Source organism: Sturnira hondurensis, unplaced genomic scaffold, assembly GCF_014824575.4.
Source record: "Sturnira hondurensis isolate 20B ecotype Veracruz unplaced genomic scaffold, ASM1482457v3 Scaffold0008640, whole genome shotgun sequence".
Taxonomy (NCBI): domain Eukaryota; kingdom Metazoa; phylum Chordata; class Mammalia; order Chiroptera; family Phyllostomidae; genus Sturnira; species Sturnira hondurensis.
The window spans coordinates 24,308,235-24,325,612 of NW_028081271.1; the positions used below are offsets into that span (position 1 = coordinate 24,308,235).

Below are 17,378 nucleotides of genomic sequence, written 5' to 3' on the forward strand. Positions count from 1 at the left end.
TGATAGGTTGGCTATTTCTTGGTCACTTAGAGTTATTGGCTCTGAGGCTTTGAGCTCTTTTTCTGCTTGAGCCATAATGTTTTGGTCTGTCTGCGCCTGTTATGTATGAGGGGCAGAGCCCTAGGTGTTCACCAAGGTGGGGCACCTCAGTCACTAGGTTGTGATGCTGTATGTGGAGGCGAGGTCAAATAGGGGCAATGGCAGTCCCTTCTTCTTTCCGCACCTGGGGCCCCCGTGGTCTGTCTCACCACTTGCTCCTTCGCCTGGTCTAACGGTCTGGCTGAATGGTTTGTTGTTCTTGGACTTCTGTATAGTTCAATTTTCTGTGTTTTGGTTGCATTTTTGTTACTAAAACTTTGTTGTCTCTAATCTTGGTTGTGCAAGGAGGCAGAGTGTTTCCACCTACGCCTCCATCTTGGCCAGAAGTCTATTTTTTTCTAATTATATTTTCTTGTTCAGGCTACTACAGTTGTGCCAGATTTTCCTCCATTGTCCACTTCTATCCAGCCATGCCCCTCACCCCCCACTCCCTCAGCAGTCCCCACACTGTTGTTCATGTCCATGGGTCCTGCATATATTTCTTTGGCTACTCAAATTCCCTATGCTGTTCTTTACATCCTCATTACTGTTCTGTAATTAACAATTTGTAATTCTTAATTCTTTACCTTTTTGACCTATTTCCCTGACCCCCTCCCATCTTGGCAATCATCAAAATGTTCTCTGTGATCGTGTTTCTGTTTTTCTGACTTGTTTATTTTGTTTTTAGGTTCAATTGTTGATAGATATGTATTTATTGACATTTTATTATTCATAGTTTTGATCTTCTTCTGAAAGAAGACCTTTTACAATCACATATAGTACTGGTGTCATAATGATGAACTCCTTTACCTTTTTCTTCTCTAGGAAGCTCTTTATCATTTTATAGCTTTGCTGGGTAGATTAATTTTTTTTTTTTACTTTATTTTATTGTTGTTCAAGTACAGTTGTCTGTGTTTTCTCCCTACCACTCCCCTCAACCCCAGCCATCCCTACCTCCACGCCCTGATCCTACCTCCCTTGGTTTTGTCCATGTGTCCCCCTTGGTTTTATAGATGTTACTGAAAATCTTTCCCCCCTTTCCTTCCATTATCCCTTCCCACCTCTCCTCTCGTTACTGTCAGTTTATTCTTAATTTCAGGGTCTATGGTTATATTTTGCTCACTTGTTTGTTTTGTTGATTAGGTTTCACTTACAGGTGAGTTCAGATGGTATTTGTCTTTTACTGCCTGGCTTATTTCACTTAGCCTAATTCTGTCCAGTTTCACCCATGCTGTTGTAAAGGGTAGTAGCTCCTTCTTTCTTTCTGTTGCATAGTATTCCATCGTGTAAATGTATCATAGTTTTTGATCCATTCATTTACTGATGGGCACTTAGGTGGCTTCCAAAATTTTGGCTATTGTAAATTGTGCTGCTATGAACATGGCGGCGCATAGCTTCTTTTGGACGTGTTTTGCAGGGTTTTTAGGCTATGGTCAACTAATATTTGACAAAGGGAGCAGAAGCATAAAATGTAGTAGAAATAGCCTCTTCAACAAATGGTGTTGGGAGATCTGGACAGCTACATGCAAAATGATGAAACTCGAGCACCAACTTACACCATACACAAAAATAAATTCAAGGTGGTAAAAGACTTAAATATAAGTCACAATGCCATAAAAGTTATAGAGGAGAACACAGGAAAATCTCAAATATTCCATGCAGTAATATTTTCACTGATATGTCCCCTAGATCGAGGGACATAAAGGAAAGAAGAAAGAAATGGGATCTCATCAAAATAAAAAGCTTCTGCACAGCTAAAGAAAACAGCATTAAAATGGAAAGAGGACCAACTGTATGGGAAAACATATTTGCCAATGACACCTCAGACAAGGGTTTGATCTCCAAAATATATAAAGAACTCACATGACTCCACTCTGAAAAGACAAGCAGCCCAATTAAAAAATGGGCAAAGGACTTGAACAGACACTTCTCCAAGGAGGACAGAGGATCCAGAGACATATTAAAAGAAGCTCAGCATCAGTAGCCATCAGAGAGATGCAAATTAAAACCACAAGGAGATATCACTTCACATGGGTCAGAATGGCCACCATAAATAAATCTATAAACAACAAGTGTTGGATAGGATGTGGAGAAAGGGGATCCCTGGTGCACTGTTGGTGGGAATACAGACTGGTATAGCCACCGTGGAAAACAGTAAGGAATTTTCTCAGAAAACTAAAAATCAATCTACTTTTTGACCTGGTATTTCCACTACTGGGTAGAGTAATCTTGGTTGTAGGTCCTTGATTTTTATCACTTTGATGATTTCTTGCCAATCCCTTCTAGTCTGCAAAGTTTCTTTTGAGAAATCATCTGACAGTATTATGGGGACTTCCTTGTACATAACTAACTGCTTTTCTCTTGCTGCTTTTAAGATTCTCTTTTTGTATTTGGCATTTTATTCATGAAGTGTCTTGTAGTGGGCCTGTTTGGGTTTCATTTGGTACTTTCAGTGCTTCTTGGACTTGTATGTCTATTTCCTTGTCCCCAGTTAATGTTTTCATTATTTTTACAAAAAGATTTCCAATTTGTTGCTTTTTGTCTTCTTCTGGTACCCTTAAAATGTTAGTATGCTTGAAGTTGTCCCAGAGGCTCTTAGACTATCCTCATTTTTTTGTGTTGGGTGGGATTCTTTTTTCTTTTTGCTGTTTTGATTGGTTGTTTTTTGCAACCTTATATTTTAAGTTGCTGATTTGATTCTCAGCTTCATCCACTCTACTATTGATTCCCTGCAAATTGTTGTTTATTTCAGTTAGTGTATCTTTTGTTTCCAACTGGAAACTAAGGCAGAAAATATCCTTTTTTATACTGTTGACGTCTTCACAGACTTCCTTGAGCATCCTTATAACCAGTGTTTTTAACTCTACATCTGATAGATTGCTTTTCTCCATTTTGTTCAGTTCTTTTCTGGAGTTTTGCTCTGTTACATTTGGACCATGTTTCTTTGTCTCCTCATTTTGGCAGCTTCCTTGTGTTTCTTTTTATTTATTAGGTAGAGCTATTATGTTTCCCAGGCTTGATAGAGTGACTTACTGTAGTAAATATCCTGTAGGGTCCAGTGGCACAGCCTCCTGTTACCCAAGCTGGATACTCATGATGCACCCAAATGTGTGGGCTGTGTGCACCCTCTGGTTGTAGTTGAGCCTTGATTGCTATTGGTACATCCAAGGTCAGGCGCTGCCTGTGTTTTGTCCACACAGAACACAGCTACAAAGCTACAAAGTGATCTCCAGATGGTTGCTACTTATGCAGGGCTTAGAAGTGCAAGGCAGGCTGCTGCTAGTGCCAGGTCTGGGGCAACTTAGTGAGAGGTACTGGCTTGCTAAAGCCAGATGTTGCTTGTTTGAGAGAATGGAGGAAAATCTGAAATAATGGGTCAAGAAAAGCCATTCATATGAAAAAGCTACTGGAAATATCTTGGGTGAGCATGAAAGTTGGATGGGGCAGGGCTTCAGGGAATCATCAGGGTGGGGCAAACAGTGTGAGCGAAGTTGATGGTGTCTCAGATATGTTGCCTCCCTGCCAGCTCTGTGGTGGGGAGGGGCTCAGAAAAGGAATAATGGCCTCTGACATCACTTTTCTCTGGGAGAAAGCTGTCCCCAAGCTCTTGCCTTGATGCCAGATAGTTCAGTTCCTCCCTGCATATCTCTGATACCTTTGAATCTGCTACCCCTACACTGGTGCTCAGAGGGAGTAAGTCCAAGTAAATCTGTGCAATGGCTCTTCAAGAGGAACTGCCAGGAAGTCCATCAGTTTCTGTCTTCCACAACCTCAATCCCTGCTGGTTTTTATAGCCAGAAGTTATAGAGTCTTATCTTCCTGGTGCTGGAACCCTGGGTTGCGGGACCTGGTGTGGGCCAGGGAGGCTTTGCTTCTAAGATATCCCTCCTGATTTCTATCTGCCACATGTGGCTGTTGGACCAGTCCATTCTGTGTCTCCGCCTCTCCTACCAGACTCAACTTGGTTTCTTCTATAATTCCATAGTTGTAGGACTTTCATTCAGCTCAATTTCTGACAGTTCTGAATGATGGTTTTTATTTAGTCTACTTGTAATTTTGATGTGGTTGTGCAAGGAGATGAGCTGTGTTTACCTATGCCACCATCGTATAACTGGAAATTTCATGATTTAAATATTCCTAATTAATAAGATGTAATACTGGAATCGAGATTATATTTTTTAAAAGAATCTCATTTTGTAGAAGTAGATAATATTTATAGATGGAATGAAATTATGTTTAGGATTTGCTTCAAAATCTAGAAGTTTGTAAGGGGACAAAGTGGGCCTGATGCTGATAATTGATACTAGTTGACAGGGCTTTGAGTTCCCTAATATTTCTTTTTACTTTTGAGTGTATTCATGATTTTTATAATATATTTAAAGACGTAAAAAGGTGTTAGTGATGGTAGGGAATTTTCTAAAATAGTATTCCTCAAACTAAGTTAAAATACTTGGTTGAGTCATGGTAGGATTCTGGAGGAATTATAGGACATCCTAAATTACCTAGGAAAAGTAGATGCCTGAAACTTACTGCTCAAGTTAGCTTTACTAATACCAATCCTAGTGCTAAGGAGAATAAACTCCAGTCCTGACTTCTCATAGATGAAAAAGTGTCCTGGTTTCCTTTGGTAACAGTTGGAACTGTGGCCAGGTCTGTAACCTCTCCAGGGACATTCTTCCTCTGCAGTTGTAGAAGTGGTTATCAAAAGGCAGTCTTACGCCTCCCACATTCCAACTACAAACCTCTCCTGAATCTTTTTTTTTAAGATTTTATTTATTTATCTTTAGAGGGGAAGGGAAGGAGAGAGGAAGAGAAACATCAATGTGTGGTTGCCTCTCGTGAGTCCTCTGCTGGGAACTGGCCTGCAACCCAGGCATGTGCCCTGACTGGGAATCGAAACGCGATCGTGTGGTTCGCAGGCTTGCGCTCAATCCACTGAGCTACACCAGCCAGGGCCTCTCCTGATTCTTATAACATGAATCTGCATCTGCTCTTTCTTGATTTAGTTGTAAGGATTTGGGGGAAAGAGTGCAAATATCAAGGGAGATTGGGAAAATCTTTTTAAAACAGAAGCTTTGCAAACTTACCTATGTTCTATTCTCAGAAATTGATATTCATGGGAGGGACCTATAAGAGGTAGGTTGGAATTGATCTCTTTTCTTTGTAAATAGATTGTTTCGCTGCTTAATACTTCAGTATTTGCAGAGGGGAAAGAATGCAATGATGTCTCCCTTCAGCATCTCCCTTGCTATTAGCATACACATACATTTGCATATTTTGCTATTCTTCTTCCTCCCTATCAAAACAGTACAATTGAAACCACTAGAATACAATAGTAGGAGTACTAGGACTAAGTACGCAGGGAAGGAACAAACCAACAGAAAGCTTAATACTTTTACTGTGTGGGTATTTATATTGTATAATCTTTATTTACTTTGTGGTCACTACATATTAAATAATTTAGATAAAACATCATTTTTTTCCTTTCAGGTACGATGTCTAAAAGACTTTGGAGAATTTGAAGTTGATGATGGTACAGCAGTGCTATTAAAAAAAAATAGCCAGGTATTTATTGTCTTAGGATTTTTGAAATCTTCTAAGAGTGTTGCATGGTGGAAATGTTGAAATTAGTAACAAAGTAAACATCACCTTGTGATGCTCATTTACATTTAGGCATTATGTTTAGTGTAAGACTACTTTTTCTAAATATAAGGAAACGCTGAGGCAAATGTTACATATACATGTAATTAAGAAAAGATTAATTAGCCCTGGCTGGTGTAGCTCAGTGGATTGAGTGCGGGCCTGTGAACCACACAATTGAGGTTCAGTTCTCAGTCAGGGCACACGCCTGGGTTGCAGGCCAGTTCCCAGCAGGGGACTTATGAGAGGCAACCATACATTGATACTTCTCTCCTTCTCTCCTTCCCTTCCTCTCTAAAGATAAATAAATAAAATTAAAAAGAAAAGATTAATTAATTTAATAGAATGTTGTTTGTATTTAACACTAAGCATTTTCCAGGGAAATTATCACTGGGCCTATTCTAGTTAAGGCACTATGAAAATGTTGGATTTAGCCTTTTTCTTGGGATTGTAATTAAAAAGGTAATAAGCACTCATGTTTAGCTTGTATTTCACCTTATAAATCCTAGTTCTTTTTTGCCCCTGGAGAGATAGAAATTTCTCTATACTTTTTTAAAGATTTTATTTATTTATTTTTAGAGAGAGGAAGGGAGAAGGGAGGGAGCAAAATATCAATGTGTGGTTGCCTCTCTCACATGCCCTACTGGGGGCCAGACCTGCAACCTAGGCATGTGCCCTGACTGGGAATTGAACCGGTGACCCTTTGGTTCACAGCCTGGTGCTCAGTCTGCTGTGCCACATGAGCCAGGGCTAAATCCTAATGCTTTAGCAAATAAATAATGATATAGATCAAAAATTTCTGAATAATATATTAACAGAATTTACTAGGGAAAGACTAAAACTATGAAGTTGTTAAACAAAATTTTTTCTTACTAAGTATCTCAATGTATTCTTCGAAACTTTCAAGTTCACATTAATTTCACATTAGCTAAATTAAGGTTCTTCCTATTTCAATTTTATATAGTCACATTAATACAGGAGGAAAAATGACCTAATGAGAACCACTCTTTCTTTGCCTCTCATCTTGCTGGTTAATGTCTAATGATCCTTTGTCTTTGTTTATGGAATGGAACAAAAGAATGCTTCAGGTTATGTGGTTCTTAGACTTCTTTTCTTTTTTTTTCCCCAATTTTTTATTTAATTATTTTTCAAGTACAGTTTTCTGTCTATTACTCCCATCCCATCCCACCCCCGTGCTCCCCCCCTCCCTAGACTTATTTTCTTAAGAGAGGGTGCCTTGATCTCTTAGTCTATGCGTACCCTTAGAGCTTTGATAGTTTCGTAAAACAAGGTTAAATATTTTTAAGACAGATTTTCAAGGCACCCTAAAATCTTTTTTTTTTAAAGATTTTATTTATTTATTTATCTTTTAGAGGGGAAGGAGAGAAGGAGATAAACATCAATGTATGGTTGCCTTTCGTGCAACCCCTGCTGGGAGTTGGCCTGCAGGGAACCGGCCTGCAACCCAGGCATGTGCCCTGACTGGGAATCGAACCGCGATCCTCTGGTTCGCAGGCCTGTGCTCAATCCACTGAGCTACACCAGCCAGGGCCCTAAAATCTTTTTTTGTTAAGGCAGAATTCACCTCCCAGTGTCCTCTTAGAGAAGTAGGATACTAATGAATTGATATTACTACTGAAATTAATGGTCTTCTAAAAATCTATTTCTGGAGGACCCAGTGTGAAGCTTTGGTTCACAAGAATAAAGCCATCCTTATAAAGCAAGATATAAGAAAATGTCACTTTTTCCTAAACGCCATCCTGTGGTTGGAATTTTTTCTCAAACTTTATGGCTGATCTTTCCACCCAGTGTGCCCAGATGGTGGTTATTCCTTAGTGGCAGGGAATACCTGGGTAGAGCTTAGGTAAGTGGGAACCCGGCTGAGCCCTTCTTCCATCTTCTCTTGTATTAGACAGTTGTTTTCTGTGTGGACCACGCAGAAACCTTTCTCTTGGTAATGCTGTTTCTGGCAAAATAATTATTTTACTTTTTTTTTTGTTAAATTTATTGGGGTGACATTGGTTCCCATGTCACCCCAATAGCTGTTTTTTGTTACTATCATCTTACCCTTCATTATAAAAATGGGAAAATTTTAAAAACACGCAGTTTCCTGTAGTTGATATTAAAGTGTTTCTAAAAGTATCTCACCACATCTAAAATCAGTTTTCCATGGAATCTGTCCATATACTATAAAACATTAGGGAGATATTTTTTTTTACCATACATTCCCTTATGCCTATCAATATGGCAAACATGTTTCTGTTTGTCTAGAAATCAGGAAACCCCTCTTTTTAGAAAAAGTTGGAATACTTGTTAAATAAATAAATAACATGTCCCTGCCTTTTTTCCTTTGGGGTATTGGTGGTATGTTGTGGTGGGCCCCCCTTTTATATTATACCTTCTAAAGTCTTTTTAACATGTTAAATAATAGTCCTTGGCCCATGTGTTTTCATGACTAATTTGGAGGAATGTATTTGGCCACAGGAATTACATAAGGCCTTTGAGTTTATTAGGAGGGACTTGTGGGTGTACAGTGCTACTAAAGTTATGTTGTGCTTCTTCAAATATTTTTGGTAATCTCTTCTATTGCAATTATTTTCTAAGGCTGTTTGCTCTGTACTGTATAATGTACTGTTTTTTGTTTTTACCCAAGTATATCTTTCTTTTCTTTGAGATTACTTTGGTCATTCATGAGCTTGGAAGGTCTTCCTCCCTTGCTTCCTGTACTTCCTCATTCCAAAGTTTAGGAAATGTTCACTTCTGTTTTAAGCCACTGTGTGTAGAGATGCAATCAGACATGGAGGACGAGTGATACCATTAGCTAGGTGTAGGTGTCTTAACAACATAGTGTGTGAATAGTACCTACTTCATAGGTTACAAATACTTTTGATCCTTGAAAAGGACAAGAGAAAAGTTGCCACCATAGTTAGAATAAATGGTTTAATGAAGACCTTTGTTGGTCTTCCTAATGACTTGTACAACTTGTCCTCTATTTGGCGTGTAAAAATCTCACCTACCCAGGTTTTCTGTGCATTAATTCAAATGCAAATACTAAGGAAAATACCTACTAGAATTTAGAAGTCTTTAAGTTTAACTTAAGCAAACTATGAATTTGTTTATTAAAATAAGAATTCAATACACTTCTACCTACCATCGGTCTCAGTTGATGAAAACAGCAAATATACTTAAGTTTAGCTTTTAACTGTATAACTCTTGAAATTTAAAAATATATATAACCAGTTGCTGCTTTTTAATAATGTAAAATATAATTTAAAATTCTTTCCCAATCTTTCTCTTTCTCTCTACCATCTGTTCCACTTAGCACTTTCTACCTCGTTGGAAGTGTGAGCAGCTGATTAGACAAGGCGTTCTGGAGCACGTTCTGTGGTAACCTCATACTGAGGCCCTGCCAAGCTTCCCTGTGGTATGAGGCTGAATTCCTCCACACAAACTTCTACACTTCCTTCTCTACCCTGCTTTGTCCCATCCCTCTTTGGTTTTAAAGGTTATAGACATTCTTTAATGTAACCAGGAATACCTGGCTGAGAATGGTTTGTTTTTCTATTGTATAGGATTCCTCCTCTTTTTTATAATCTGCATCTATAATTATAACATTCCTATAGTTATTACAGTGTGTGTGTGTTTTCAATGAAAGTAAATATTTATTACCATACATTTGAATCTTTTAAACAATAAGGGGGTTACACTTGGCTATTGCAGGGAGAAAGAAGGTCCCTGTGCATTTTGTGTTGTTTCTGGTAGTGTGCATTGTGTAAGCCATGGAGCTGAATTCCTGGAGTATGTGTTTCCAAATCTCATGGGCAAGTGGAAATGGTGGTCTATAAAAGTTTTCAGTATATGTAATGCTTAATGACAATTGCTAGGCTATTTGGGAAGAAAAAGGAAGGACACAATGAACCAGCCCATTTCCAACAATGGTAGCTTGCCTGGCTCTTGCCTGTCTGTGAGAGTACCAGTATCACCACTTTGGAAAGGGAAATAGAAATTTGGGCTAGAAAAGAAACTTTGTAGTTTTCCCCAGATTCCCACTCACAGAAAAGTCACATTAACAGTTGGTCAGCTAAGTGGAGTGCAGTTTCTATTGTTCGATGAACTATGAGTGGTAGGAGTTGGAGAGGCATAGAGTGAATCTTTTCACTGCCTGGTGGTCAGTAGCCTTTCCCTACTCTTAGTCCCCTCCATTACCAGCCCAGGAATCTGAAAGAGGCATTAAAATATAAAAGCCTAGATAAGCCTGGTAACCTCATACATACTATACACACAGTTTTGTTTTTATATAGGGGAATGTTTCTGGCCAAAATCAAGTTATAGAGAGGCTTTACCTAGGACATGGATCTGTATGTTTTCATAACAAATCTACTTCTAGGGTGCCCTGTGCAGATTATTTTCATCATTTAAAATGATTTCTCCCCTTAATTTTGGTAGCCAGCTCATATTTTCATCTATATCTCTGCTGATAAACAGTGAATGAGATTGGTGATGTTTGTATGTTAATTGTGGGTCTGCAGTCACTTTCCTCCTTCATATTTACACCCAGAGCACATGGAACCATGCACATTGGTGAGCCCTAAAGTCCATGTAAGTCAGTTGTGGGGATAAAGAGCTCTGAAGACCATTACCATGTTGCCAGCCCTCCATCACATCTGAACTTAAATGATACAATGTTCTTTTGTGTTTAAGTCCCCAAATAAAATGATAAAATATATCCCATATTTGAAATGAATGTATAATATTTGAAAATTCTAAACTTTATTGACTGTACTTAGGATTTTGGCTAGAACTTTAAAGGTAATACTTGTGTATGTGTAGGTTTAAAAAAAGGTAAAAAATAAATAATGTAGAAAATGAAAGTTCTTTTGTCTCCTAAATATCACAGTCCCATGTGATCATTGTTAGTTACATATGTAAAGCATACCATTTCTTTTTAGTGGTTTCCCAGTTATTTTCTACTTTTTGTTCCTAGTGTGAATGAATTCTTTTTTCTATTATCTAACTGGCTTTGGCTGATATATGTACAAAGTTGCAAATTATGATGACTTGGCTACATTTTGATATTTATATAAACTCATTTCTTCTTCATATTGATCTTGTTGTCTAGAACTTTTTTTTACTGGTTTGGAACTTTTGGGAAAATGTGGCAGCTTATCTTTTTTATGACCTTATTGGAAGCCACAGTCTCCTTTCTCAATCTCCTTTCTCATACTTCTCCAGGAAAAATACCAAAGCTTGTGGCCTCCGTCACTGTAACTTTAAGCCTCAAAATAAATTCAGTACCATAATTTAAAATAAAATAGTGGTAATTAATAAATATGGTTTTTTGAAGTATTCCTTTGGAACCTGAGTTATGATCATACTGTTTCTTAGTTAACTCCCTAATGTTATGAGTTATATGAATAGAATTCTATTGTTAAGCTGTAGCGGTACCTTGGTGCTCATCGTTAATTTGTTCTAGAACTCATGACACATGCTATAAAGGATGACTACCGAATGATGAAGCATTTTCTCCTGCAGGGTGATGGTGTGACTCACACAAGTTCTAGCAACCATGACAAGTCCTGAACAAGCACTGAGTGTTGCAACACTTTTTCTTCTTATCAAAATGTGGTAAGAACAGGGTTTGACAAGTACTGAAGCCAACAAGTACCTAAGTATGACTGCTTGGGTTTCTGCCCTGACTTGGTGGCTCAGTTGGTTGGAACATTGGTTCATACACCAAAAGGTTGGAGGTTGATTCTGTAGGTCAACCTAAGTGACATATCTAGGTTGCAGGTTCAAGCCCTTGTCAAGATGCATATAGGAGGCAACCTATCAGTGTTTTCTCTCACATCAATAATCAATCAGCAATCTCTTATATCTCTCTCTAAAATCAATAAACATATCCTTGGGTGTGTATTAAGTTTAAAAATACAACTATCTGCATTCCCTGAGCTACACTCTTCCTGGCCATAGTGTTCACCATTTAGTGAACTGTAATGTATGATTTTCTGTTATTTTGTAGATGAATTTTTTCAACCAACTGATGTTGGTTTCTAATGTTTTGGGAGAGGGGAATGTATACATGTACTTTGTCAGTGTTGTCAATGATCTGTTCTATGAAACAAATCACCCAAAACAGTAGCTTTAAACCATACCATTTTATCAGCTCTCACAATTCTGTGGTTGACTAGGCTCCGTTGGGTGCTTCTGTAGATCTTCCTTGGGGTCTCTGGTGTGGTCATATTCAGATAGTAGCTGGTGCTTGCTCTCCTGACTTTTTTGTGGTCTCTTCATGTGGTTTACTCCAGAAAGCTGGCTGGACTTCTCACCTGGCAGCTCAGGACTCCCACAGTGCCAAGAGGATGGAAGTTGGCATTGTTAGTTTTCTGAAAGGCAAGGCCTGATACTGGACTAGCACCACTTCTCCTGCATCCCATCAGTGATTATAGTAATAGGCTGCCCAGATCAGTGAAGGGCCTGCCTGAATCACATGAAGGTGAGAACACTGAATAGCCACCACTGCCAGCTTTGATTTACAGCGCCCTGTAAAACTGAGTTGGTGTTAATTCCTTTGCCTGTTTTAAATAGAAATGTAATGGCTTTAATACTGATAGTACCATCAGGGTGTGAATCTTTTGTGGGGAGAGATGTTGATCTTTCATGTATTTTTTCCCCAAATTTGTATAGTTCATTTTTTATTGTATTTATTCCCTTACCATTTATCTCCCCATCTCCACCAATCCCTCTTTCCCCCATAATCACCACATTGTTGAGTAACAATACATGTCCATGAGTTCCTTTTCTTTTTCACTAGATCCTGCCCCAACCCCTTCCCAGGTTAAACTAACCCTGCATTCCTGATAGTAACTCCACTTAGGATTTGATTTGCTAAAATATTACCATTTTACTTATCATTTTTAATCATTTTCTATCTAGATATTAGTCTGTAGTGTTCTTTTCTTGTCGTGTTTATGACATTCATAGTGTCATGTCATAGAATGAGTTGGGAAATACTTCCTTCTCTTCAATTTTTTTAGAAGAGTTTTGTACACTTGATATTATGTCTTCCTTAAATGTTTAGCAGAACTCACATTTAAAATACCTGGGCCTGGAGTTTCTTTGTAGGAAGGTTAACCACAGTTTCAATTATTCTCAAAGATACAGGTCTATTCAGTTTATTCTTCTAGAATGATCTTTGATAATTTTAATCTCCTCCATTTTGTCTAAGTTATTGAATTTATTGGCATAGTATTGTGTATACTGCCTTATTAGGCTTTGTGTAAATTCTATACTGATGTCACCTATTTTATTCCTGATGTTGGTAATTTATTTCCTTTTTATCATGATCATCTTGACTACAGGTTTACCAATTTTATTAATCTTCTCAAAGAACCATCCTTTGGCTCCATTAGCTTTTTCTTTTTCTGGTTTTCTACTGCAGGGATCAATAGACTTTTTTTATATCTTAGACTTTGTAGGCTAGAGTCTTTCATGGCTGTCACTATAGCACAAAAGCAAGCTACGGAATTGGGCTTAACCTGTTAAGAATGTAGTTTGTGGAGTTCCGGCCAAGATGGAGGTGTAGGTAGAAACCCTTTGCTTCCATGCACAACCAAAAGGAGCATAACAACCAATCCAAAAACAATATACAACCAGAAGTTCCAGAAAATCTAACTGCGTGGAACTCCAACAACCAAGGAATTAAAGAAACAGTCAACCAGGCCAACTAGACCAGTAGGAGTGAGGGGCAGTCGGAGAGGACCTGAGGCAAGGTGGTGGACCACGTGGGTGGGGCTGGCTGAAAGGACCCTGTGGCAAAGTAGTGGACCAGACCTCAAGGCAGGGGCTAGCTGAGAGAACCCAGGGCACAGAGATGGACTGTGTGGGCAGGGATGGCTGAAACACCTGGTGAGGTAGCAGACCATGTGGGTGGGGCTAGCTGAACTGAGAAATTGAGACTCAAAGCTGACTGGACTACAGTGGGGGTTGCCATAGTGGGAGAAACTCCCAGTCTCACATGAGAGTTTGTTGGAAAGTTGAGCTAGAGCCCAGCAAGCAAGCTTCATTTTTCCCCTCTCTGACCCCTCCCCCACAGACAGCAAAGAGGGTTGCCCTGCCCTGGTGAATACCTAAGACCCGACCCCTTACAACTTAGCAGGTGTGCCAAGACAAAGAAATATGGCCCAAATGAAAGAACAGATCAAAACTCCAAAAAACGAGCTAACCCACGAGGAGCTAGCCAGTCTATCAGATGGAGAGTTCAAAACCCTTGTAATCAAGATGCTTGCAGAACTGATTCAGCTTGGTTGAAAATGAAGGAACAAATGAAAGCTACCCAAAGTGAAATAAAGCAAAATATTCAGGGAACCAACAGTAACAGGAAGAAAACCAGGACTCAATGATTTGGAACAAAAGGAAGAAATAAACATCCAACTGAAACAGCATGAAGAAACTAGAATTCAAAAAAATGAGGAGAGGCTTAGAAACCTCTGGGACAACTTTAAATGTTCCAAATCTAAATTATAGGGGTGCCAGAAGAAAAGAAATGGAAAACTTATTTGAACAAATGAAGGAAAACTTCCCCAATTTGGTAAAGGAAATAGACTTCCAGGAAGCCCAGACAGTCCCAAAGAAATTGGACCCAAAGAGGAACATACCAAGGCACATCATCATTATATTACCCAAGATTAAAATAAAAAGAGAATCTTAATAGCAGCAATAGGCAAGGAGACAGTTACCTACAAAGGAGTTCCCATTAGACTATCAGCTGATTTCTCAAAAGAAACCTTACAGGCAAGAAAGGGCTGGAAAGTATTCCAAGTCATGAAAGGCAAGGACCTACATCCAAGATGACTATCCAGCAAAGCTATCATTTAGAATGGATGAGCAGATGAAGTGCTTCCCCGATAAGGTAAAGCTAAAGCAGTTCATCATCACCAAGCCTTTATTATACGAAATGCTAGAGGGATTTATGTAAGAAATTGAAGATCAAAAGCTATGAACAGTAAACTGACAAAAACAACTATCAACAACTGAACCTAAAAATAACAACAACATGAAAACAAATACTAAGCAAACAAAACAGGGATAGAATCAGAGAAATGGACATCACATGGAGGGTTTTCAGTGGGGAAGAAAAAAGGAAGAGTAGAGGGGGGAAGGTACAGGCAATAAGAAGTATAATTGGTAGGCATGAAATAGATGGGGAGAAGTTAAGAATGGGATAGGAACCAAGTCAAAAAACTCATGTACAACCCATGAACATGAACTAAGGGAGGGGAATGCTGGATGGTTGGGGGGGGTGCAGGGCTGAGAGGGATAGAGGGAGAAAATTGGTAAAACTAATACCATAACAATAAAATATACTTAAAAATACATACATACACACACACACAGAAAATGTGGTTTGCCAACCTCTGTTCCTTCTGCTATGATCATCACTATTTACTTTTTTCTGATTAGTTTTAACTTGCTCTTCTTTTTCCAGTTATTTAAGGTGGAAATGGGTCAGTTTGAGAACTTGCTTCTTTTCTAGTACTGCTATTTAGTGCTATGAATTTTTCCTTAAGTAATGAATACATTAGCTCCATTTACAAATTTTCGTGTATTGTATTTTCATTTTCATTCAGTTTAAAATATTTTCTAATTTTCCCCTCTGACTTCTTATTTGTTTTGTGGGTTATTTAGCAGTGTGTTATTCTTTTTCTAAATATTTGGGAATTTTCCAGATATTCTGGTCTTGATTTATAATTCCACTGTGGTCAGAGAACATACTTTATATGACTCAAGTCCTTTTACTTTCTTGAGAATTGTTTCAAGGTCCAGAATATGGTCTAGTTTGGTGAATGTTCCAAGTGCACTTCTGCTGTTGTTGGCTATTCGGTTCTATAAGCATCAGTTGGTTGATAGTGTTATTCAGGTCTATTAGATTCAATCTCCTTGTTACTCCAGTCCCAGCCAGAAACCCAAAGTTTATCCTTTGATGAGTTTTTACAAATGTATATATATACCCTTGTAACTCAAACTACAGTGAGACTTGCTATTTTAATAACTAGCATTACTAATCCCCATTCATTGCTCTTTTTTTCATATTATTTAATTTGCTTATCTAGTTGAACATATAAACTTTAGAAGTGCCCATTTCTGGGACAAGTGGTTGATTAGGGTAGTTTATATTCTTTTTAAAATATATTTCATTGATTATACCATTACAGTTCTAGTCCCCCCTTCATTCCCCTGCACCCTGCACACCCCCTCCCCCACCATTCCACCCCCCTTTAGTTTATGACTACATGTCTCAAGTTCTTTAGATTCTATATTTCCCGTACTATTCTTGCCCTCCGCCCAATCTATTTTCTACCTACTGTCTATGCTACTTATTTTGTATACCTTCTCCCCCCTTCTCCTCCTCCCACTCCCCTGTTGCTAACCCTCCATGTGTTCCTCATTTCTATGGTTCCGCTCCTGAACTAGCTGTCCTCTTGGTTTGCTTTTGTTTTAGGTGTGTGTTTGCTGTCCTTTCCCTGTTCATATTTTTTATCTTCTTTTTCTTAGATAAGTCCCTTTAACATTTCATATAATAAGGGCTTGGTGATGATGAACTCCTTGAATTTGACCTTATCTGAGAAGGACTTTATCTGTCCTTCCATTCTAAATGAAGGCTTTGCTGGATAAAGCAATCTTGGTTGTAGGTCTTTGGATTTCATGACTTGAAATACTTCTTTCCAGCCCCTTCTTGCCTGTAAGGTCTCTTTTGAGAAATCAGCTGACAGCCTGATGGGCACTCCTTTGTAGGTGACTGTCCCCTTATCTCTTGCTGCTTCTAGGATTCTCTCCTTCATTTTCATCTTGGTAATGTAATTATGACGTGCCTTGGTGTGTTCCTTCTTGGGTCCAACTTCTTTGGCACTCTCTGAGCTTCCTGGATTTCCTGGAATTCTATTTTCTTTGCCAGACTGGGGAAGTTCTCCTTTATTATTTGTTCAAATACGTTTTCCACTCGTGGCTGTTTCTTTTCCCCTTCTGGTACCCCTATAATTCGGATGTTGGAATGTTTAAAGATGTCCTGGAGGTTCCTAAGCCTCTCCTCATTTTTTTGAATTCTTGTTACTTCACATTTTTCTGTTCGGTCATTTCTTCCTTCCTTCTGGTCCATTCCATTGATTTGAGTCCCCGTTTCCTTTCCATCACTATTGGTTTCCTGTGCATTTCCCTTCATTTCAACTAGTTTAGCCTTCATTTGTTCCTCTAATTGTGACTGTAATCAACCAGTTCTGTGAGCATCCTGATCACCAGTGTTTTGAACTGTGCATCTGAGAGGTTCACTATTTCTTTGTTGCTTAGAGTTATTGGCTCTGGGGCTTTGAGTTCTTCTTGAGCCATCTTTTGGACTGTTTGCGCCTGTTACATTTGAGGGGCATAGCCTTAGGTGTTCACCAGGGCTGGCTGACCAAGCCACTAGGTTGTGATGCTGTATGTTGGGGCAGGGTCAAAGAGGAGCAATGGTGGTCCCCTCTGCTGCTTCCCACTGCTGGGGCCTGCACGGTCTGTCTCACTGCATGCGAATGTGTGACCATGGTCAGCCTGCTGCCTACGCACTCACTGGGTCTGCCTGATGCTATTCCAGCTGCCTGGGCACCTGGGGTCAGGGGACCCTTCCTGCC

At 39.0% G+C, this 17,378-nt stretch overlaps 1 protein-coding gene across 7 annotated transcripts in view; it reads left to right on the plus strand.

Moving 5' to 3' along the window:
* GINS1 (GINS complex subunit 1) overlaps positions 1 to 11,523 on the plus strand; it is a 46,594-nt gene extending 35,071 nt beyond the window's left edge. For 3 of the 7 annotated variants that reach the window (XM_037055519.1, XM_037055520.1, XM_037055515.1), the window contains 2 exons: positions 5,569 to 5,643; positions 9,041 to 11,025. In XM_037055519.1, coding sequence (XP_036911414.1) covers positions 5,569 to 5,643; positions 9,041 to 9,109 — 144 coding nt within the window. In that variant the 3' untranslated portion in view covers positions 9,110 to 11,025. Of the gene's footprint in view, positions 1 to 5,568; positions 5,644 to 9,040; positions 11,026 to 11,250 lie in introns of those variants that run through there. The other 4 variants (XM_037055521.1, XM_037055516.1, XM_037055517.1 and 1 more) reach the window with 3 other exon arrangements.
* Positions 11,524 to 17,378: the final 5,855 nt, after the last annotated feature.